Source organism: Vulpes lagopus, chromosome 12, assembly GCF_018345385.1.
Source record: "Vulpes lagopus strain Blue_001 chromosome 12, ASM1834538v1, whole genome shotgun sequence".
Classification (NCBI taxonomy): Eukaryota; Metazoa; Chordata; class Mammalia; order Carnivora; family Canidae; genus Vulpes; species Vulpes lagopus.
The window spans coordinates 28,566,740-28,589,448 of NC_054835.1; the positions used below are offsets into that span (position 1 = coordinate 28,566,740).

General features: G+C 51.7%; 2 protein-coding genes across 2 annotated transcripts in view; one reads left to right on the top strand and one right to left on the bottom strand.

The window, feature by feature from the left end:
• The first annotated feature begins 490 nt into the window (after positions 1–490).
• Positions 491–15,338, top strand: MPO (myeloperoxidase). The gene is made up of 14 exons (XM_041726089.1): positions 491–607; positions 4,891–4,968; positions 5,100–5,193; positions 5,493–5,668; positions 5,878–6,001; positions 6,133–6,262; positions 6,349–6,555; positions 7,610–7,928; positions 10,162–10,322; positions 11,651–11,906; positions 12,414–12,584; positions 13,188–13,425; positions 14,152–14,366; positions 15,242–15,338. The coding sequence occupies exons 2-13, from the start codon at positions 4,893–4,895 to the stop codon at positions 14,357–14,359; spliced, it is 2,160 nt and encodes a 719-aa protein (XP_041582023.1). The 5' UTR covers positions 491–607; positions 4,891–4,892; the 3' UTR covers positions 14,360–14,366; positions 15,242–15,338.
• A 1,559-nt stretch (positions 15,339–16,897) lies between these two features.
• LPO (lactoperoxidase) overlaps positions 16,898–22,709 on the bottom strand; it is a 46,782-nt gene continuing 40,970 nt past the window's right edge. Inside the window, exons 9-12 of the mRNA XM_041726806.1 lie at positions 19,885–20,137; positions 18,864–19,037; positions 17,743–17,980; positions 16,898–17,552 (exon numbers count right to left, since the gene is read on the bottom strand). Of these exons, the coding sequence (XP_041582740.1) occupies positions 17,345–17,552; positions 17,743–17,980; positions 18,864–19,037; positions 19,885–20,137 (873 nt within the window). The 3' untranslated portion in view covers positions 16,898–17,344. The remainder of the gene's footprint in view (positions 17,553–17,742; positions 17,981–18,863; positions 19,038–19,884; positions 20,138–22,709) is intronic.

Sequence of the window (22,709 nt, forward strand, 5' to 3'; positions counted from 1 at the left end):
CAAACACAAAAATGACAGCGGTGTGTATGTGTGAGGAGTGGAAGAACGAGACTGGAATGAGGCATGGCGCAATAACCCTCATCTACAGGGAGCGTCTGCAGGATTTGAGATTTTTATTTTATTTAAAATATGTCCGAATATTACCTGTACAATTCAAAACTAATTCTTTAACATGCAAAGAGCAAGAAAAGGTCTCTAGGCCGAGTGCAATTGCTGCACCTGAGGACTCACAGCCCCCCGGCCCCCACACCGCCTCCGCAGCTCCCGAAGCCTCTTTCCCTCCAACCACGCACACACAGGAAATCTGGCAGCAATCCCAACTGAACCGTTTCCTAAATAGTATTAAGAAAGAACAAGCTGTTTTGCAAGCAGTAGCAGAGAGCCCGTTATCCCACAGGCAGTTGGACTTCACCCTAGGGGTGGGGATGTTTGGGGAAGGTAAGTGGGGAGAAGGCCAGGGCAGCAGGTTGCGGGGCGGGGTGCTCCCTCAAAGACTGTAGTCTGCAGACGTAGCAGTTGCCGCAGTGCCCCCTAGAGGACACCCCCAGCACGGTGGCCAGGGGGAACTGGCGGAGGCAAGGCTTGTCTGCAGTATTTCCTCCAGCAGGTATGTTCTCCCTCTGGCTGCCCTGCATGTGAGAAGCCCTCTGAGCCTCAGATACACCCGGGCCACACCAACAAGGCCTACCCAGGGGACCCCACATGGGCGGCCTTGCAGTAATGCCCGTTGTGTCATTATTAGTTGACTGGCCACATGGTAAAGTCCCGGAGCATCTCAAGCCTCTGCACTGAAATGCAAGCCCACAGCCCCAGCCCTGAGCCAAAGGCAGGTGGTTTCGGGACTGTTGAGGATTCTTGAAAATTTTCCCACCTCCACATTGGTAGTGAGTGAAGGGCATTTGGACATCATTCTTTGAAAAGGCTTTATCTTTAAAAAAAAAGGGGGTGGGGGGCAGCCCGGGTGGTTCAGTGGTTTAGCGCCACCTTCGCCCAGGACGCGATCCTGGAGACCGGGGATCGAGTCCCACGTGGGGCTCCCTGCGTGGAGCCTGCTTCTCCCTCTGCCTATGTCTCTGCCTCTCTCTCTCTCCTCTCTGTGTTTCTCATGAATAAATAAATAAAATCTTAAAAAGAAAAGGCTTTAGCTTTTTATTTATTTAGTAAAATTTATTTATTTATCCATGAGATACACATAGAGAGAGGTAGAGACACAGGCAGAGGAGCCCAATGCAGGACTCAATCCCAGGACCCCAGGAGCTAAGGTAGACGCTCAACCACTGAGCCACCCAGGCTCCCAGATTTAGCTTTTTAAACATTCATTGCCTCATCGTCACCTGTGAGAAAGCAAGGCCGACCTGTCAACCCCTGCCTCTGAATCACTACCCAGCTTTCAGCCTCTTGACCTGCCACCCCAGGCCACCCTCTACTCTGCTGAGGGAATGTTCTAAAATGTACCTCTGTACCCTTCACAGTCTTCATGGCTTCCTGCAGCCTTCAGGACAAGAACTTCTCAATAGATCAGCAAGAGTGTTAGGTTCCAGGCCCTGTCTCCCTGACCAACCTCGCCCTGCTTCATCCTTGCCCCCAAGATGGAACTGTCTAAATGGAGCCCACTTGTGTCAAGGCTGTTGCCATGTCATTTTCTGGGCCCAGAATACTCCTCCTCCCTGTGTCAACTTCTAAACATTCTTCAAAATTGTCTCAAGCACCAACTCCTCAAGAAATTGGTACCTTCCTAGGTACCAATTGGTCCAAGTGCTGTTCTTTGATGCTTCCAAAGAACCCTACTCAAGGCTCTTACGGCCCATTAATTTGCCTTTCTGTCTTCTCCTATGCATTGCTTGAGGACGAGGCCTGCTGGTCGCTTGCAGGGGATGCCCAGTGACTAGCACAGTGCAAGAGCCATGTGCAAGGGCTCAGTAAATACTTGTTGAATAAACGCCAGAAAGAAAGGTCATAAATAGGAGGCAGAGGCCACTGGGGAATGAGTGCTGGTGTGAGGCAGATAAACCATAAGAGACTCTGAACTCTAGGAAACAGACCAAGGCGTGCTGGAGGGGAGGTGGGGTGAGGGGATGGGGTAACTGGGTGGTGGGCATTGGGGAGGGCACATGATGTGATGAGCACTGGATGTTAGATGCAACTGATGAATCACTAAATTCTATCCCTGAAACTAATACACTATATGTTAACTGAATTTTTTAAAAACTGAGTTTAAATAAAGAATTTTTTTTAAGTATGCTGGTGTGGAAGTCAGGAGACCTAACAGATTATTCTGAACTCTGCCACACTATAGTCTTTGGCACAGACACTTCCTTCCCTGGCTCTTTCTCATCTGTGCTGCAAGGGGCTTGTATTAAATGTCTCTTCCTGAGCTTTGACAATCCCCCTAAAAGAGTAGAAGGATGGTAATTGTCAGGGTTGATGAGGGCAATGGGGAAAAGGTGCTCTCATGCATGGCTAACGGGAGGGTGAGATACAATCGTCATAGGCCACTTGACAATTGTTTTTAAAGCCTTAAAAATGTTGATACCTGGGAGTGCCTGGGTGGCTCAGTCAGTTAGATGTCTGCCTTTGGCTTGGGTAGTGACCCCGGGGCCCTGGGATGGAGCCCTGCATAAGGATCCCTGCTTGGCGGGGAACCTGCTTCTCCCTCTGCCTCTGCCTGCCACTCTCTCTGCTTGTGCTCTCTCTCTCTCTCTCTTTCTGTCAAATAAATAAAAATCTTTAAAAAAAATGATACTTAAATATGCAGCAATTTTACTTCCAGGACTTCTTGCCTAAGGAAATAATTGAAGATGTGACAGATTTAACCCCACAGACATTGATCCTAGCACTGCTTATAACACTGAAAATAGGAAATACCCAAGTATCTAACAAGAGGGGATTAGTGGTTAAATCCTAGTGCTTCGTGCAAAATATTATGCAGATATAGATATGAACTAAGTATATATTTGTTGACAGAGACATCCAGGCTAAACTGTTAAGTACTAGAACTAGGTTGTAAAGCAATATTTAAAGGATGTTTTTAATCACCATTTAAAATACATAGTATATCTACATTATTATTATTGCATCAAATTATTAAATGGGGTTATATATGAGTAGTGAGGTCATGAGAAATTATTTTCTTCCTGCTTCTTATTTGTATGAGAAATGACAAGCCTGAAAAGGAAAAAATTTACCTGTATCCTCACTTAATTATGAGAAATTTTGGTTTATTTTTATTTTTTCTTGTGTTCTCTAACTTTTCATTATAGAAACAAATTACTTGTAGGATTAAACAAGTATTTTCTTTTTTAAAAAATTATTTATTTATTTGAGAGAGAGAGAGAGAGCACAAGTGACGGCAGGGTATCAGAGGCAGAGGGAGAAGCAGTCTCCCCACTGAGCAAGGAGCATGATGTGGACTCCATCCCAGGACCCTGAGATCATGACCTGAGCTGAAGGCAGACACTAAACCAACTGAGCCACCCAGGTGCCTCTAAAAAAATATTTTCAAAGGTACAAAATTCTGGAAGCTGATTTACCAGGAGCCACTTGTCCAAGTTCACACAGAGCAAGTCACTGACAGAGCAAGGCTGAAATAATGGCCTCCTCTCTCATGGGCTCCACTTGGCTCCATTTCCTGCAGGTGACAGGATCTGCGGGCATACCCGGAAGGTGTTCTGGATGTGTTGTTGTTCCTTGTTCTTCATCCAAGATGTGGTCTGAGCATAAAAGACAAGAGTGAGGGCAGGACGGTGGTTGGAATGGGAAACATGGCTAGACCAAACCTCATGGGAGCCTGACAAGGACCAGGGAGGTGGACAAGCATCGTCATTAGTCATGGGGTACTGGTCCTGACCAAGAATGGCAGCTGCTTTGCGACACCTCCCCCTCTTGCATCTCAGACCAATCCTAAAGGTTAACCCCAGTCCTCCTAACTGCACCGATTTTTTCCCGGAGAGGCCGTGGGCTGTGTCACCTAACTGACCACTAACCACATCCAGCTCTGCTCTTTCCTGGTTTCTGAAATCCAGGAACGGATGGCAGGAGTGCTGAAGACAGTCTGCTACCCAAAGCTGAGAAGGGAGGAGGAAAGGGAGAGAGGAAGTTACCTTGGTCCCGAGCCTGTAGCCCCCAGGCTTTCCTATGAAACCCAACGGTCTCCAGCCAGATTTCCTGTGCCTTTAGCCTTTGCCAAGAATAGAGGGCTGCTAGGGGCCAGCATACTGTTGGTGGTGGGGGACAGCCTCCTGAGGCTGATGGATTATTACTCCAGATGTTCCCTACAGCTTCCCTCCTCCTCTGAGGTCACTCCATGTCCCATACTTCCTTAGGCTGTTGGTTCCTGACTTTTGTCCCTTTCGAAGGATCTCCAGATACTCAGTTTAACCAGAATTTTGGAGGGGGGTTATTTTGTCTATACCTCCTGGGGACAGCAGTGGTCTAAGCACATAATGGGAGCTAAGAAGCTCCGGGGTGGGATGCTAAGTTCAAAGGCTGGGCACAGCTCTAGTCTCTCCTCTTCTGTCCCTCTCTCCCATATGAGGGACTACCTTTTGGGCACCCCAACCCCAGTGGGGGAGGAGAGAGCATTTAGTATGGGAGGGGCTAGTTCCATCTGCCCCACCCCCTCCCCACACCCAGAGGACATAAAGGCCTAGATTTGGCTGAGCCCCGTGGCCAATACCAGGTGAACTTCCAGGTAAGGCCCTGGAGGGCTCAGGGACTAAAGTAAAAGAGAGGTGCCTTGACTCCTCCCCTGAGGAGGTAAGGAGGACCCATTGAGGCTGGACTGGAGTATGAAGGTGGGATTGAGGGGCCAGGAGGAGAGGGGTGGGGAGGCTCTCTGCTCCCAAATGCACTGTGCGCTGGGGACTTACTGGGCTTGGGGTCTTGTTGCAGAGATGCTGCTGTTGCTGGCCCTCGCAGGGCTCCTGGCCATTCTGGCTGTGCCCCAGCACTCTGAGAGTGCCAATCCAGGTAACAGTGCAGAAAGAAGGGAAAAGGTGGTATATTGGGGTGGTTCTGAGTTCCAAGGATTCCTTTCTTCAGCATAGACTGCCCTGGGCTCTGGGACCCATTCTTGACCTTGTGACCCCTGTTCTGGGCAGCTGTTCTGGAGGAGGTGGAAACCACAGTGGTAATGACCTGCATGGAAGAAGCCAAGCGACTAGTGGACACAGCCTACAAGGAGCGGCGGGAGAGGTGGGGGCCGGGCATTTCCCAGTTCCCGGCAAGGCTGCCCCACAGCTTTCAGAGATCCAACTCACAGGGGGCCTTGAGGGTGGGGAAGGAGCCCTCCGTCTGTCAGTCTTTGTGTCTTTGGGTTTGAGAGCATCTTCAAAACTATCCCTCCCTCTGGCCTTGCCTCTGTCTGGACACCCAGGTCCATACTCTGCTTATAAAGAGAAACCTTCTCCTGTCTGTGGGTCTCTGTCCGGCGCTCACCTGGGGCTGGGGCTCTGCGGAGTGTCTCCGGCCTCACTCCTCCCTTCTCCAAGCAGCATCAAGCAGCGGCTTCACAGTGGCCTGGCCAGCCCCATGGAACTCCTGTCCTACTTCAAGCAGCCGGTAGCAGCCACCAGGACAGCTGTGAGGGCTGCTGACTATCTGCACGTGGCCCTGAGCCTGCTGGAGGGGAAGCTGCGGCCTCTGTGGCCGCGGCCCTTCAATGTCACTGGTACAGTCGCCCCTACAACCCCAGTGTCCTGCTCCTCTAGTGACCTTGGTCATGTCCCAGTGAGCCTCCCCCCCTTTCCAGGGAGTCTTGGGTGCACGGGAGTCTGCTCTCCCTGTTCTCAGCCTGGGCCCCCAACCGACGCTCCCCAGCTTAGGATAGGAAATGGGGAGACTCGGCAACCACACAAGTCCCTCCTTCCTCGGCCGCAGATGTGCTGACCCCCGCCCAGCTGAATCTGCTGTCCAAGTCGAGCGGCTGCGCCTACCAGGACGTGGGGTTGAAGTGCCCGGAAAACGACAGGTACCGCAGCATCACCGGGCACTGCAACAACAGGTGCGGCTGGCAGCGGGCGGCCCTCGGCGGGCGGGCGACTGGGCGCGGGGTCTGCGGGGTCTGCGGGGTCTGCGGGGTCCCCCCCAGCCCGCGGCGCCGCCTGGTGTCAGCGCCCGGTCCCCGCTCTGCAGACGCAGCCCCACGCTGGGAGCCTCCAACCGCGCCTTTGCGCGCTGGCTGCCCGCGGAGTACGAGGACGGCTTCTCGCTGCCCTACGGCTGGACGCCCGGGGTGAAGCGCAGCGGCTTCCCGGTGCCCCTGGTGAGCGGCGGCGCGGGGCGGGGGCGGGGGCGGGGGCGGCGCGGGGGCGGCGGCCGCAGGCGCCCCTGACGCCCGGTGTCCCGCAGGCGCGCGCCGTCTCCAACGCCATCGTGCGCTTCCCCACGGAGCAGCTGACCCCGGACCAGGAGCGCTCGCTCCTGTTCATGCAGTGGGGCCAGCTGCTCGACCACGACCTCGACCTGAGCCCGGAGCCGGCCGCCCGGGTCTCCTTCGTCACGAGTGTCAACTGCGAGATCAGCTGCGAGCAGCAGCCGCCCTGCTTCCCGCTCAAGGTGCTCCCTTCTTCCCGCCGCCTGCCCGGTGGGGACCGGGGGCAGCCTTCCTGGAAGCGGCCACCGCCCTCTGTGCCCAGAGTTCCTTCCCCAGCTCCTGAGGAAAGGCTGGCCCTGGCCACCTCCGCGTCCTCGCCTCCCTCCGACCTCGGCGAGTGGGTGCAGCGTGCCCGGTCTCGCGTCCTCCGCTCGGAGGGCCGCCTCCCGCCCCTGCCCCGGCGCGCGCTGCCTGGGGCTCAGAGCCTGGGCTGTCGGGTGCGGGAGGGCTGGAGGGGACTGGCTGGTCGGGGCACATACCCAGTAGGGAGAGGATGAGAGAAATGAAACAGAATGGCAGAGGTGGGGGGGGGAGAAGAGGAGAGGAGAGGAGGGGAGGGGAGGGGAGGGGAGGGGAGGGGAGGGGAGGGGAGGGGAGGGGAGAGGGAGGAGAGGGGAGGGAGGAGAGGGAGGGGAGAGGAGGAGAGGGGAGGGGAGGGGAGGAGGGGAGGGGAGGAGAGGAGGAGAGGGGAGGGGAGGAGAGGAGGGGAGGGGAGGGGGGAGGAGGGGAGGGGGGAGGAGAGGAGGGGAGGGGAGGGGAGGGGGGGAGAGAAAGAAGAGAAGAGAAAAGGCAGGCGCCAGAATGAAAGACAGGAAAGGAACAGGGAAGGGGGCAGGCAGGAAAGGAACCGGAAGAGGAGGCCAACTGAGAGTTAGAGACCACATCCAAAGAACAGAAGAGGGAAGGGCAGACGGGAGGGAGAGAAAGGCAATTTAGGCTAGGACCAGCCCACCCTCCTCCAGGGGGCCTCTCATCCTGCTTTCTGGAGTTCTGGCATTCTGCTGGTGCAAATTCAGGCAGTGATCCTCTGTAGCCTTGAGAGGCCTCCCTGCAGGCGAAGGGGGCCAGAAGTCCTGAAGAACCCTCCTTTTGGTGTCTGGGTCGCCCCCTCTGGGCCTGGGTTCTAGGCTGCTTTGGAGGTGGGGTCAAGGCCTTGGGGTGGGGGTGGACAGGAGAAGAGTTATTCCTGCCCACTGCCCCTGCCCTTGGTGAATCGGCCCCATCTATGTGTCACAGATCCCACCAAATGACCCCCGCATCAAGAACCAACGTGACTGCATCCCCTTCTTCCGCTCCTCCCCAGCCTGCACTGACAGCAACATCACCATCCGCAACCAAATCAACGCGCTCACCTCCTTCGTGGACGCCAGCATGGTGTACGGCAGCGAGGACCCTCTGGCCACTAGGCTTCGAAACCTGACCAACCAGCTGGGGCTGCTGGCTGTCAACACCCGCTTCAGCGACAATGGCCGGGCCCTGCTGCCCTTTGACAACCTGCATGACGACCCCTGCCTCCTCACCAACCGCTCTGCAGGCATCCCCTGCTTCCTGGCAGGTCAGCCCTATGGGGGAACCTGGGGTGCTGTGGGGTGCTCCGTGTTGGAGCAGCAGGGGGCCTGTTTGTGAGCAGCCTGTGAGTTTGCATTTAGAAAGACTCTGTCCTCACCAACTTTCTGATATTAATCCAGTTGCCTTGGTGACAAGTTGGATGCAGGCAGAAAGCAAACAAACCAAAAACAAAAACAAACAAACAAACAAAAAACCCCAAACAAACAAAAACCCAATATCCAAACCCAAACCAAAATAAACAGAAAACAAAAACCCAAACCTAAGAAGGAGACTCAAGGATGGCTGAGGAGTCTCTGTCCATCTGTCCATCTCTTTCTCCAACTCTCCTTTTCCCTCTGGACTCTGGCATAGAATTGAGTCCCCAGGGATGGGTAATGAAAGGGACAGAGAACAACATGGCATCCTCACTCTGTAGAACCACATCATCTGGTATGGTAGCCACTAGCCACACATGACTATTTTCATTTAAGTTTAAGTTGATTAAAATTAAATTTAAAATTCAGTTCCTCTGCTGCACTAGCCACATTTCAAGAGTTCAATAGCCTCATAGGCTAGTGGTTCCCTTATAGAGCAGCACAGATGTAGAACATTTTCAACAATTCAGAAAGTTCTGTGGGACAGTGCTGTTCCAGAATACCACCTCCTGCCATCTTGATTCCCTGTAATAAGAAAGAGTGGGGTTTTAAATTTAAACACCTGGCAGTCCTGGGGTTATGGTGGGGCAGTAATGGTGCCAGTGCCTCAAAATTTTCTGATGTTTTTTCTTCTTTATTTAAAATATTTTATTTTATTTTTTAAAGATTTATTGATTTTAGAGACAACATGAGCAAGGGGAGGGGCAGAGGGAGAGAGAGAAGCAGACTCCCCACTGAGCGTGGAGCCCCATGCAGGGCTTGATCTCAGGACCCTGAGATCACGACCTGAGCTGAAATCAGGAGTTGGACACTCGACTGACTGAGCCACCAGGTGCCCCAGGGGTTTATTTTTAAGTAATCTGTACACCCAACATGGGGCTCAAACTTACAACCCCCAAATCAAGCGTCACATACCCCACTAACTGAGCCAGCCAGGGACCCCTCCAATATTCTTTAATGTAAATCCAGTAGTAGTCCTGAGGCCCTTCTGTTCACCTCTGGCCTCCCAACCTCTCCTCCTGATGGCTCCTGGTAGTGTCTACCCTGGTTGGGCCCTGGGGAGGAGAATCCAGGTCAGCTCTAGTCCCTACCAGAGCCTGTGCTTTTCTGGGCTAGTGAGGGAAGAGCACCGCTTCTCAGACAGTTATGGCTGCCCCTATCCTGGCATCAAGCTGCATTTCCTGGGCCTGGAACATCATGATATCTGGCAGCTCATGGAATAGTAAACCTGCTCTCAAAGAATTTCTTCCCCACCAGCATCTGGAGCTGACAAAGACTGGACCCAGTGTCCTGTTAAAAGGGCCTGGTCCTAACTCTCTGGCCCTTCCAGAGAAGGGTCGGGGAGGACTAGGGAGCAGATATCTCACCTGGTTTTTTTGAACAGTCTCAGACGTAGACTATAAGCTTCCTGTGCCCTAGGCCCGTTTCCCCGCTACTCTCTGGATCCTGAGCAGGCTGCAAATTAGCATGTAGTAAGGATGGGGATGGCAACTCTGATCAAATGGTAATGGATTTCTAGAGTCCTGTGTTGAGAAGGATTCTGAGTTTGCATCCAATTTTAGCAGGAGAGAGTGCTGTCTGTGATCATTAGCTGTCTGACATGATCATGGAAGTAGGGATGCTATTTTTTTTTTTTTTTTGCCTTCTCTGAATCAAGAGAATAAGTCAACCAGGCAGTGTTCATGGATCACCTACTTTGTAGCAGGCACTGTGTTAAACTCCATGTACCTATGTGTGAGTTGGGTGGAGGGTCAGATACTAAGGCACAGGCCGTGGTCCTCATCCTCAAGGAGCTCCCAGTCTCAGGTACTGGAATATGGCAAGTCATGTGTTGGATCTGATGCCTACTAAATGAGCAACTTCAACCAGCAGTGCCCCTAAATGGAGGAAGAATTTATTTGTTTATTCATGGCAAACCAAGGCATCAAGAGAAGATGTCCTAGAGGAGGTGTAAACTGAGCATGGTGTGGGAAGATGGATGGAGAGGAAGTCTGGGTTTCAGACCTTGGCTGGGGAGGGAGTCTCGGTGGAGCCAGTCCTTTCTGATGGGATCTTAGGACTGACAGTAGCTTTTGCTTTCCCAAGGGGATACCCGCTCAAGTGAGATGCCCGAGCTCACCTCCATGCACACGCTCTTTCTGCGGGAGCACAACCGGCTGGCCACAGAGCTCAGGCGCCTGAACCCCCGCTGGGATGGAGAGAGGCTCTACCAGGAAGCCCGCAAGATTGTGGGGGCCATGGTCCAGGTAGGTAGGCAGTCCTGAGCATTGGTGATGCCGGAGATCGTGCAGGCTTGGGATCCTAACTTGGTTCCACCATACCGTAGCTATGTCGCCTGGGGCAAATGAACCCCATGAGCCTCCACATGCACATCCATGACATGGTAAAAATTAAATGATATATGTGAAAACACCTGGCAGATACTAAGTGCCTGACAAAGGTTACCTGCCTTCCATCCCCTCCTTCCTAGACTGGTTCTCCTTTCTCCTTTCCTATCAGCGGTTTCAGGAGGGTTAAGGGGGTGGATCCAAAGTGCCTGGTGCATAGTAGCTGGTCAGTAAATGCCTTTCCTTTCCTCACCTCCTCGAGGCACCTGGCCCACTCACCTCTTCTGTTGGCTCTATCATAGCTCACCCAATCTCCTCTCTCCCAACACCTTCTCTTCTCTTTCTCCTTCCTTCTCCTTCTCCGTCTTCTTCCTTTTAAGATTTTATTTGTTTATTCATGAGACAGACAGAGAAGCAGAGACACAGGCAGAGCAGTCTCCCTGAGGGGGAGCCCAAAGTGGGACTTGATCCCAGGACCCCGGGATCATGACCTGAGCCGAAAGCAGACGCTCAACCACTGAGCCATCCAGGCACCCCCTCTCTCCCAACTTCTGATGCTTCAGCACCCCCATCCTCTCCCCAAGACACACACACACACACACACACACACACACACACACCTCTTTTCCATGCTCTTAGACTCCGGAGGGGGAGAGAGTTGCAGGTCCTGAGGGTAAGTTTTGGCTTTGCACTAGGTACTTAAGTGAGATTCATTTAAGCCTCAAGAACATTCCAGACTCTAGAATCCTTATCTTTTCTTTTCCCTGGGGAAAGCATCCAGAGTGGCCCTTTCCCTTTTTTATCTCCCCTCCTCCACAAACACATCCTGAACCCCACCATGAGCAAGTACTTGCTGGGCACCGAGTAATTTCAAGAGGAAGGAGATACAACCCTTGCCCTCAGTAGCTTATAAATTAGGAGGAAAAAGACCAGTAACTCGAGGGAAAAGGAGCTATTGACTAACAAAGCCCTTTGTTATTTCATCTTTTAAAGACAGACAGCAGCATAATTATCCTTAATTTACATTTGAGTGACAGGGCTCACAGAGGTTAATAACTGGCCCAAGGTCACACAGCAGGCAAGCGGTAGAGGTCTATTTATGCCACTTGGTGCCACTCTGTTAGACTGAGATCCAGTGCTGTGGGAGGTAACTCCCTGGCTATAGGCAGTGGGGGGACACCCCCAAGCAGGCAGAGACTGCACGGAGGGTGAGTAGAAAGGCCCCTCTGAGCACGACTTTTCTTTAGATCATCACTTATCGGGACTACCTGCCCCTGGTGCTGGGGCCACTGGCCATGAGGAAGTACCTGCCGAGGTACCGCTGCTACAATGACTCGGTAGACCCTCGCATCTCCAACGTCTTTACCAATGCCTTCCGCTACGGCCACACCCTCATCCAACCTTTCATGTTCCGCCTGGATAACCGGTACCAGCCCATGGGGCCCAACCCCCGCGTTCCACTCAGCAGGGTCTTCTTCGCTACCTGGAGGGTAGTGCTGGAAGGTGAGCTGGATCTAGGCCAGGAGACAGTGGGCTGGCAGCAGAGGATGTAGTGGGGCTGGCCTTGGCAGCAGGGAGCGAGCGCAGGAAAAATCCTCTTCCTCCCATCTTTGGGGATCCTACCTGATTTTCCAGCCTCAGTTCACTGCTTCTCTATGTAATAATAAAGGGTGGGTGGAGATGGCTCATAGGGAGCTGCCTCCTTCCTGTGTGTCATGACTCTCAGTGACCCAGGAGCCCAGGGGCTGGGTGCACCCCAGCTTGCAAGTCTGAATGGCATTATCCCCCAAGACTTCGATTCTCCCAGTGAAGACCTGCCCACTGGGGCCACCTTGGCACCAGGAATTGCATGTGCCCAGCCCTTTCTGCAATCCTCTGTCTGCATCTCTTTTTTCCCCTAACTCCAGTCCGAGCTCTGTGATCATGGTATCTCCCCTGCCAGGTAAGTATCCAGTCCGAGCTCTGATACTGAGCCAGAGCCTTCCCCACATCTTGCTCCTCTCATCCCAGGTGGCATTGACCCCATCCTGCGGGGCCTCATGGCCACCCCTGCCAAGCTGAATCGCCAGAACCAGATTGTGGTGGACGAGATCCGGGAGCGGCTGTTTGAGCAGGTCATGAGGATTGGGCTGGACCTGCCTGCTCTGAACATGCAGCGCAGCCGGGACCACGGCCTCCCAGGTGAGGGGCTGCAGGAGCCCCCTGCCCCATCCCACCTCCCACTCTAGAGCTCTGCCCTCTGCAGTGCCCCCAACTGCCCGAGTGGGCTGGAAACCTGTCTCCCTCACATTTCATTTTCCTTCTTTTTACATGCACTTTGAGGGAAAGAGATTATTATCATTTCCATTTTACAGATGAGCAAACTGAGGCTTGAAGAGATTCAGAACCTGCCCAGGTTCTTCTCCAGCTAAGTCAGGGATAGAGCTTGAATTTGAACCCAGATCAGCCTAACCCCAAAGTCTATGCCTACATTATGGGACAGCTGCTGTGGCTGAACCTTCCAACACACTTCACCCCTCATGGGTCTGTGAGCTTCAGAGGGGGGGGCAATGAGATGTTCCTATTCTTGGATGCTGTAGGAGTTTTGGTGGTTGGGAGGGCAAAGGAAACAGAGAGGGTCTTGGCCCTTCATTTCAGGATTCCCTGGGGGCTTACAGCCTGGGAGAAGCCCCTGTGTGTCCTCCTCTCTCTCCTGTCCCTCAGTATATGGTAGACGGCCATGGTGTGTTGGGGAGCTGGGCTTTCTGAGACCCACCCACAGCCACCACCGCCTCTCCTTGGCAGGGTACAATGCCTGGAGGCGCTTCTGCGGCCTCCCTCAGCCCAGCACTGTGGGTGAGCTGGCCACGGTGCTCAGGAACCTGGACCTGGCACAGAAGCTGATGAAGCAGTATGGCACGCCCGACAACATTGACATCTGGATGGGTGGGGTGGCTGAGCCCCTGGAGCCCAGAGGCCGTGTGGGCCAGCTCCTCGCCTGCCTCATTGGGACCCAGTTCCGGAAGCTCCGAGATGGTGACCGGTGAGGGGCGGTGAGCCACGTAGGCCCACTGTGTGGTCACAGGCCTCTTCCCCCAACTTCTTGGGGCCCCTACTTCCTCCTGTGAAGTGAGGGGCAGCAAGGGATCTGTGATTTTCCAGTGTGTTCCTGGCCCTCGAGGTCATCCTTGACGTGCTCTGAACCTGTGGGGGGTGCAGCCAGGAGGGACCTGGACAGCTGGTTGTGAAGGAGGGAAGACATAGAAAATGCAACTTTACTCCTCTGATTTCAAGATGCCACCATGCAGCAGTCGCTCACTGTTGAACAGTCCCCAAGGCGCTCTTAGTGTCATTTCAATGTGGCCCTGACATCTATCAGGCCTGGTTCTTACCTAGTTCATATTGTGTCCATGGGAAAGTTAGAGAAAAGTGTCCCTCTCTGGGTGGACACATTATAAACAGATTGATTCTCTGTGCCCCCATGGACACAGCCCCGGGCCCGGGCACAGGGGTCTGTGAGTGAGTGCGGGCCCAGCTCCCTGCGCAGCGTTGCCCAGGGCCTCGGGGCCGCTGGGCTGACACAGGCAGAGCTGAGGCCAGCGGGCAGCGGCGTGAAAGCCCCTGGGCAGTCTGAGGGCCTGGAGCCCTCTCAGGCTGGGGAGTGGGTGTCTGGGGTGGTCCTTCTTACATCGAGGGTGTAGCTTGAGCCAGCAAACGCCCTTCTGCTGAGGACAGCATCAGTGCCACATCCTCGGGTGTCCCCATGCAGGTTTTGGTGGGAGAACAGAGGTGTGTTCAGCAGCCAGCAGCAGCAGGCGCTGGCCAGGATCTCCCTGCCCCGAATCATCTGCGACAACACGGGCATCACCACCGTGTCCAAAAACAACATCTTCATGTCCAACATGTTCCCTCGGGACTTTGTCAACTGTAGCACACTCCCAGCATTGGACCTGACTTCCTGGAGGGACAGTAACTAGAGGCTGGGTAAGCGGGGGATGGGGTGGTGAGATGAAGCATGGGCTGGCCACCTGGGGCCCCAAGGCTTTCCTTTTCTGAAGTGAGCCCATCCCTGTTCTGGCCAAGAAAATGAGTGACTAGACATCCATTCATTTGTGTGTGTGTGGTATGTGTGTGCATGTGCAACGTATATAAATTGCATTTCCTATATGTGTGTTTTCTGTGAACATGGGTGGTGCTTTGGGCACTGTGTATACGCGTCGTTTATATGAGTATGTACTTGCTGTTTATGTATGAAGCATACGGAAGATAGTAGAGCACACTGGTAGGGAGCACAAGCTCAGGAGTCAGTTTGCTGGGTTCAAATCCTGAGTCTGCAGCTCTCTAGCTGTGTGATCTCCAACAAATGACTCAAGCTTACTGAGAAACCTGACTTTTCTTCTTTGTGAATAAAAGCTGTCATGGCTCCTTAGAGTCTCCATTTATACCCTGTCTGCCCTTGGGGAGCTCACACTTGACAGCATCCAGATTAGTAGGGTTGAGCCAGTGACCCCTGGAGGAATGATCATTGGCAGTGAGACCACTGTGTATGGTGGTTGAATTGTGGGTTCAGGTGAGCAGGCCTGAGCCAGTGGCTCCCCTCTTCCTTCTTTTTTTTTTTTTTTTAAAGATTTTATTTATTTATTTATTAATGAGAGAGAGAGAGAAAGAGAGAGAGAGAGAGAGAGAGAGAGGAAGCAGAGACATAGGCAGGGGGAGAAGCAGGCTCCTGGCAGGGACATGGACTTGATCCTGGGTCTCCAGGATCACGCCCTGGGCTGAAAGCAGGCGCTAAACCGCTGAACCACCCAGGGATCCCCACCCCCCTTCCTTCCTTATGATGTTTTCTTGCTTATTCACAGGAACCCACCTGGAGAGGAAGTGGGGCCTGTTGGCCCTTTTGTACTGTTTGTTTGTACCTGATGTCTATGATAATAAAGTTCCACTGATGGGGCTCTTCACTCTGTCTGTGTCTGCTCTGTGGCTGGAGCCTTAGCATGAGGCTTGCTCTGGGTTCTGAATTTGATTTTTTTTTTAAGATTTTATTTATTTATGAGAGACACACAGAGAGAGGCAGAGACAGGCAGGGGGAGAAGCAGGCTTCCCATAGGGAGCCCGATGCTGGACTCAATCCTAGGATCCTGGGCTCATGCCCTAAGCCGAAGGCAGATGCTCAACCACTGAGCCACCCAGATGTCCCTGTGTTCTGGATGTGAACTAGCATAGTCTGTGCCTCCAAACTGGGAGTGGGAGTGTCCAGGAGTCATCCTTTGCTGAGCCACACGTGGAAGATAGTTAGTTCTTAGAAGCCTCCAGGCCAGCTCAAACCAAGCAGACCATCCTGACTCACCTTCCACCCATACCACTCCTGGTGGAACAGAAATTGTGGTCACCAAGCCCTTATGTTCATTCATTGCTCTGGCAGAGGTTTGCGACCTGCTCACCCTGTGTCAGGGCTGTGTCGGGTGCTGGGAGATGGGACAAAATGCTGCCCTGCAGGAGAGACAGAACAGAGGTGTGATGGGAAGGTGGGCCCTTCCCAGATGACAGGGCATCTCTCCCTGCATCCTTGCAGCCTGGCAGGTGGTTTGGAGGCCCTCAAGACAGTAGACTTCTTCTCAGTCTTGGCTTCAAGTAGCCAGTTCCCGAGAGCAGGGACAACAGATGGCTGGGCCCAGGAGGACAGGGCCAGAGCTGAGGGAATGGAAGGAGGCTATTTCCCAAATAATCTTGCCTGAAGCCTGACTCCTGTATCTGAGACTGCCTATTTTGCTTCCCCCACCCCCCTCATCTCTGGGAGCCTGAAAGTGTGCAGGATGTGGAGGCTAATGTGCACATAGGAGCCCCAGGGCCACATGAAGACCTCCTATAACAGGATAAATACTCCTCTCCATTTCACTGATGATGAGCAGGGAGGTGAAGGGACTCCTCTGAGGCCTTGAAGAAGTAGGTGCCAGAGCCAGGACTACAGCCCAGGTCTTTGGACTCCTGGCCTATTCCCACAGGATGGCTGACTGCCTCCCTCCCACCCTCACTCCACTGGTCAGGGTACCTGGAGGTGCTGGCTGGGCTGATCTTACCCTGAGGGTCATTTTAAAAGAACACTTGAATATGTATTGGGCAGCAGTACAAGGAATATTCTGGAGATGGCCCTTCAGAAGTCTCAGACCCCAAGGTCTGCCCTAGAAGAAGAGAGTATTTCCCAGAAAGGTTTCTGGAAGGGAGATCAACTTTAGCTGTAGGGGAATCCAGGCTCAGAAGTCCTCCCTGTTTGATCCCTTATAGCACCCCACACCCTCTCCTTTGCCTCTCTATGGCCATCACTTCTTTCCCTAGGAGCTCTTTGCCTCCTCCTTTTCTTTGAGAACTCCAAAATCTCACCAAACCATGCCTTCTCAACCCACAGACCCATGTGCACAACATTTTAGTGGTAAGACATGTCTATATAAACATCTAGTGATTAGTTGGCAGTGGTCCCAAGGTTTGCCTTCTGGAAAGGAATGGTGTCATGGCCACCATTCTGAGTCAATCATTAGATGTTTATTGAGCACCTGCTGTGTGTGTCATGCTGGGTGGCAAGGATACTCCGAAGCAGACTGAAGTTCCTGGCTCTGGGAGCTTACAATCTAGTTTGAAAGAAGAGGAGGAAAGATAAGAGTGCAAAGATCATGATGGCTTCAGCCAAGACTTGTTGCAGGGAGAGGATGGGTGACATCTGCAGACAGAGGGGATGGTATGGGAGCAGCAGGATTTGGGTGGAAGAGCTGGAAAGGCTGAGGCGCTGGCCTTGGGCTCAAGTGAGGTACGCATCTGGAGAGTATAAAGAAACTCAGCTGAAAAGAAGGGCCGGTGTGGGGAGTGGAGCTCTAAGGCACTGAGTCACTGAACTTGCTCTTGCTTGAAATGACATCAAGGACCAAAGGGAGCACTACTGCACAGTGTGGGAGGTTGGGAAACCTGGGCCCCTAATCCTCCACCGAGGCCCAGGGTGAAAGGTCCAGCTTGTCAATGGCTGAGCAATCCACAAAGCCTTCGGGGTAGTTGTTGGCCTGGAATGGGTCCCGTGGGACCTTGGTGATGTGAGTGTTGTCACAGACAAGGCGCGAGAAGGATATTTTCCGTAGAGCGTCCCGCTGCTTCTCCGTGAAGACCCCAGGGTTCTCCCACCAGAATCTGCAGAGACAGAAGCAGGGTCTGTCCACACAGCCCAGCTGGACCACCCCAATCCCCTTACTGTGCCACAGGGGAAGGAAGGAGGTCACTGGGAACACTCTGAGGTCTGGACTGGTTCTCACATGAGACTTTGGGACACCCATGGAGAAGGGTCAGCTCTCCCTGGCCCTCCTCATGACGTCTCACTTGCCTGTCTCCATCACGAATCTGCTGGAACTGCTTTCCCAGGAGGCAGGCCAGGAGAGATCCCACCCGGCCCCTCTCTACCTGGGGCTCAGCAACACCCCCAACCCAGATGTCAATGTTGTCAGGGGTCCCATAGAGATCCAGTAACTTCTTAGCCAGCCTCCTGTTCTTCAGTACAGCATCCAGCTCCTTCAGGGTCTGGGGCTGTGGGAGGTCACAGAAGCCTCTCCAGGAGTTGTACCCTAGGGCAGAGAGGTGGAAGCTGCCTCATTTCGGGGGCTTCTCATCCACAACCCCCCCTTGTGGACATACTGCTCCAGCTCCATCAGCCCCAGAAAGTCTGGACTCGGGGCACCTGGATGGCTCAGTGATTGAGCATCTGCCTTTGCCTCAGGGCGTGATCCCAGGGTCCTGGGATCGAGTCCTGCATGGGGCTCCCCTCCGGAAGCCTGCTTCTCCTTCTGCCTATGTCTCTCCTCTCTCCGTGTCTCTCATGAATAAATAAATAAATAAAATCTCAAAAAAAAAGAAAGTCTGGACTCATACCCTGGGACAGGGTAGGCAGGGCTCCATTGTTTTATACTTGTGGGACTTAAGGCTTGAGAGGGCTAGCAGGCTCTATGGTGTTTTCTATGGGTCCAGGCACTATTCTGAGCATTGTACAAATATGTAAACTGAAGAATAGAGATGTTAAGTAACTTGCCTAAGGTTACATAATTAGAAATGGCACAGCTGGGATTTGAACCCAGGCAGTATGGCTCTTAATTGTTACATTAAATTGCCTTTCGTGGGTATAAAAGGAAGGTCCAATAGTCATTGGTTTCTCTCTCTCTTCTCCTTTCTTAATGTTTATCTGGGCTTTTAAACTGGTTTTACAAGTCAGTTGTTGGCCCCCCATTCCTTTGAGGAGTTCCAAGATGGTTCTAGATATGTACTACTCTTATCCCTGCATTAGAATGGAAGAATTTCATTTCACAGACCAACAGAATGAATTTTTGAAAACTGGCATCTCTGTTTTCTGTTTTAGAATTGGTCAGATCCCCAGGGTTATCGAAGAGAGCCCCCAGGAACTCCAGAAAGTAACTAAAAGTTCCGTGAGCCAGGCAGGCCTGCAGGCCCTCTCACCAGGCATCCCGTGGTCCCGGCAGCGCTGGATGTTGATGGCGGCCAGGTCAAAGCCGTGAATCTTGTGAGTCGGCTGGAAAAGTTTGTTGCGCAGCTCTCTTGTCATCATTTTATTCTGACTAATCAGCTTGGAATTCTTGGCTAGCAGGCCCCTGATCAGAGGGTCAATTCCACCTGCAAGGGAGACCCAGAGACCATCCTGGGGAGGTGGGTAGGGGGATGCCATCTTCCACTGCTGGCTCCTTCCCCCACTAGAGGATTCCTCTCAAGCTGGGAGCCAAGAGAGAAGAGCCAGGGGCAGCCTGCAGGGAGCGCTGGGGTCGAGGGCAGTCTAGACTGCTGCAGAGTGGGGACGGGAAGAAAGGGGCATTCCTGGGACCTTGGCAGGAATAGAAGTAAGCTTCAGGAGTTTTTTTGAGCTCTAGCTCAGAGAGTCGGCTCCTTCTCTTTCCATATGTTCCCCCCGAGGAACTCTGAAGCATGGGAAGAGGTAGCAGAAGTCTACAGAGAATGGCTGTGACTTATCAGGCCTTAAGTAAAGCCAGTTTCAACACAGCCTGGCCCAGGAAAAAGAGGGGCCCGGCCCAACCTCTGGCACTTGATGGAGGTGGAAGGACTTAGAGGAGGCAATTGCAAAAAAAAACCCCAATTTATTTACCAAACCCATGAATTCTTTCTGCAAGGGTCAGAGAAGCCTGTGGCGGGGAAAGCCCAGGTACCTTGGAGGTCAGAAGAGAAGAGAAAGAATAATAACTAAAATTTATTGACCACCTCCTGTGAGTTAGAAACCATTGTAGGGTGCTTTCCACATATACACCACTTAATCTTCTGTCCGCCCTAGTGTGATAGATATCATTGTTGTCCCTGTTTTACAAATGAGGAAACTAAGGCTCAGTGAGGTGAATTCACTTGCCCCAGGTCACACGGGAAGATCCTGGGGTCTGATTTCTATGGCAGGCTTCCCTAGAAGCAGGCCGCAGAGTGAGACGCTAGGTGACCGTGCTTCCCTAAAAAGACGTACCGTCTTTGACTATCCTCCAGGTGTTAAAGAAGAGGGTGTGCAGGGGGAGCTCTGATTCTGGACCCCATGGTTGATAGTTCTCATCCAGGCGGGACAGAGTGGAGGGGACCTCCAAGTGGCCAAAGCGGAAGGCAAAGGTGAAGACATTGGAAATTCGGGGGTCAGCAGATTTGTTATAGCCTTGGTAAGGAGGGATCCACTTCTGCATCTCATCACCGAGCACCATGGGTAGGTAGTCCCTAAAGGTGGTAATCTGAGGGCAGAAACATGTCATGAGCAAAAGGTGTAAGAAACACTTAAATCTCTGCAGAGTGAGGTTGGAGGAAGCTTCAGTCAAGAGGTATGAGTAGCCAAAAATCTAGAAGGGCAAATGGATAGCATATGTGCCCATTTCCCTTCCTGTGACCATGGCAGACATTGGCTAATTGATCATGACATTCTTTCTGCTGGTTGGTCATCATTCATCTCAACACAGGCTTTACTGATCAGTCATTTGAATTGGCACTAGATTGTCATCTCTGCTCTAGGTCTATGACCTTGAAGCTAAAGTGACAGTCCTTGTATGTCACTTTAACATAATGATGTCACATCATTCAACTTCTCCTTGAGGTCCAGGGCAAAAGGAATGACGAACTACAGGAATGATTCACAGGGTAAATTCACCTAATCTCCAATTTTGAAACAAATGGTGCACCATGGAGAGAGCAGTTTGGGAGTCTGTTTTACTCAAAGAGATGAACTAACACACATAGAAAAAATTTTGAAAAAAATAATGGCACCACGTAACGCAGTAATTATATTAATTTTTTATTCTTTCTAATCTTTGTCTATACAATACATATCTTTATACACTTGTAATCCTAGAGAATATATACTTTTGTATTCTGCTTTTTCACTTAAAGTTTCTCATGTCTCTACCTAGCTCACAATTATTATGTAGTTAAACGTGCATAATATTTGATTGCATTCATGGATCCTTCTCTTACTGTTTTACTTTTAGGTTGCTTCCAATTTGTTCAGCAGCATAGACTGTGGAGATTTCCTCTGAGTTTCCTCAGAGGAAAGAGACAGAAACTTGCCTCTGGCCATAGTGGACTGGCCCAGCTGCAGCACCAGACCAAGCTGGTTAGTCAGATCTCATGGTCAGGAATTCAGATTTTGGATGCAGCTATTCTAGACTGTGTCTGATGGTGCTTGGTCTGAAGGGACAGGTGGGGCCATATGGGTGATCGTTTGCTACCATTTGTAGAAAAGCAGAGAAAATCTGTCTGAAGACAGAGACAGAGAAACAGAAAGAAGGAGAGAGAAAGAGAGAGAGAGAGAGAGAGAGGGAGAAGAACAACAGAGAGTGGAGAAAGGCATGGAGAAAGAGAGACAGAGCTGCCCTAATTCTAGATGGTTTCCAGTCTCTGGCTCTACTCCTTGCTTAGACCCAACTATACTGCCTGCTCTGCGGTTCCAGGAGAAACCTGTATCTATTTGACATATGTATAGGATTGAACCAACACTAAACATCTGAACTAGCCTGAATGGGCATTTTTTTCCTTATAGTCCAATAAGCCTTGTTATGGATGGAAGTGTGTCCCCTTCTAAAGTCATATGTTGAAGTCCTAACCCCCATTGTGATTGTATTTGGACATAGGACCTATAAAGAGGTATTTGAGGTTGAATGAGGTCATAAGGCTGGGGCCCTCATCCAATAGGCCTGGTGTCCTTATAAGACGAGAGAGAGACACCAGGGAGCTGCACACACAAAGGAAAGACCATGTGAGGACACAGAGGAAAGGCAGCAGCCATCTGCAAACCAAGGGGAGAGGCCTCAGGAGAAACCAAAACTGCTGACACCCTGGTCTTGGACTTCTAGCCTCCAGGAGAAAATAAATTTCTGTTGTTTAAGCCACCCAGTATATGATATTTTATTGCGGCAGCCCAAGCAAACTAATATAAACCTTAATTTATATTATCTTTACTTTTCATACTTTTCATTCTTTGGATGATTTCCTACAAACATCTCCAGCAGCATGATTTCTAGGTTCAATTAAAAATAATTATTGAATTATGGAGATTTGGAGAAGAAATAGATGGAGATCTATCTCTTTGATGATTAAAACTATGTCCATGGGGCTTCTGGTTCCAGAACAAGATGGAGGAGACTCATTTTTCCCTAATCTTCTATGCTAAATATAAATACCTGCCCCCCAGGAAATTATTCGATAGACAACATATATAGACTTCCAAAGCTAGAAAGAAGGTGGATTTACTGGTGACCTCAGGGCATGAGGAATGATTGTGCTACCAAAACGTTGAGCTTCTATTTGTCCCAGACTGGGTACAGGAGAGGCTGGCAACCTGGAACCTTCAGTAGGAACAGACAAAAAGAGCCAAAGAAAGCCTATTCTTTCTCCCCAAAGGACTGGGACAGGGGGAGCCCAGCAGAGCCTCCGTGGAGAGCCCCCCAGATGACTCCACAACCCAAGCCCTTGGCCATTCCAGCCCTCGATCCACACCTCAAGCTGGCAGGTGGTCCAACATGACTACAACGGTGGTAGCAGTGAAACTCCATGTCTCTCTGTTCTTCAATCAACAGCATATAGAGACCAAGTGCAATGGCCTCAGCTCCCCTAGAAGTTTGCCCAACAACAGAAGGCATCCAGGAAAATGCCTTCCTGCCTTGTAGACAACATTAGTAAGCACTGAATGGGAACCCTAGAGGTACCAGAAAGAATGAAGCAGACCAGAATAGAATAGCAAGGACTCAGGAAACTAAACTGTCATTGGAACTAAAGCCCACAAAGGTAATTACTAAAATGTCTAGGATGTAATTG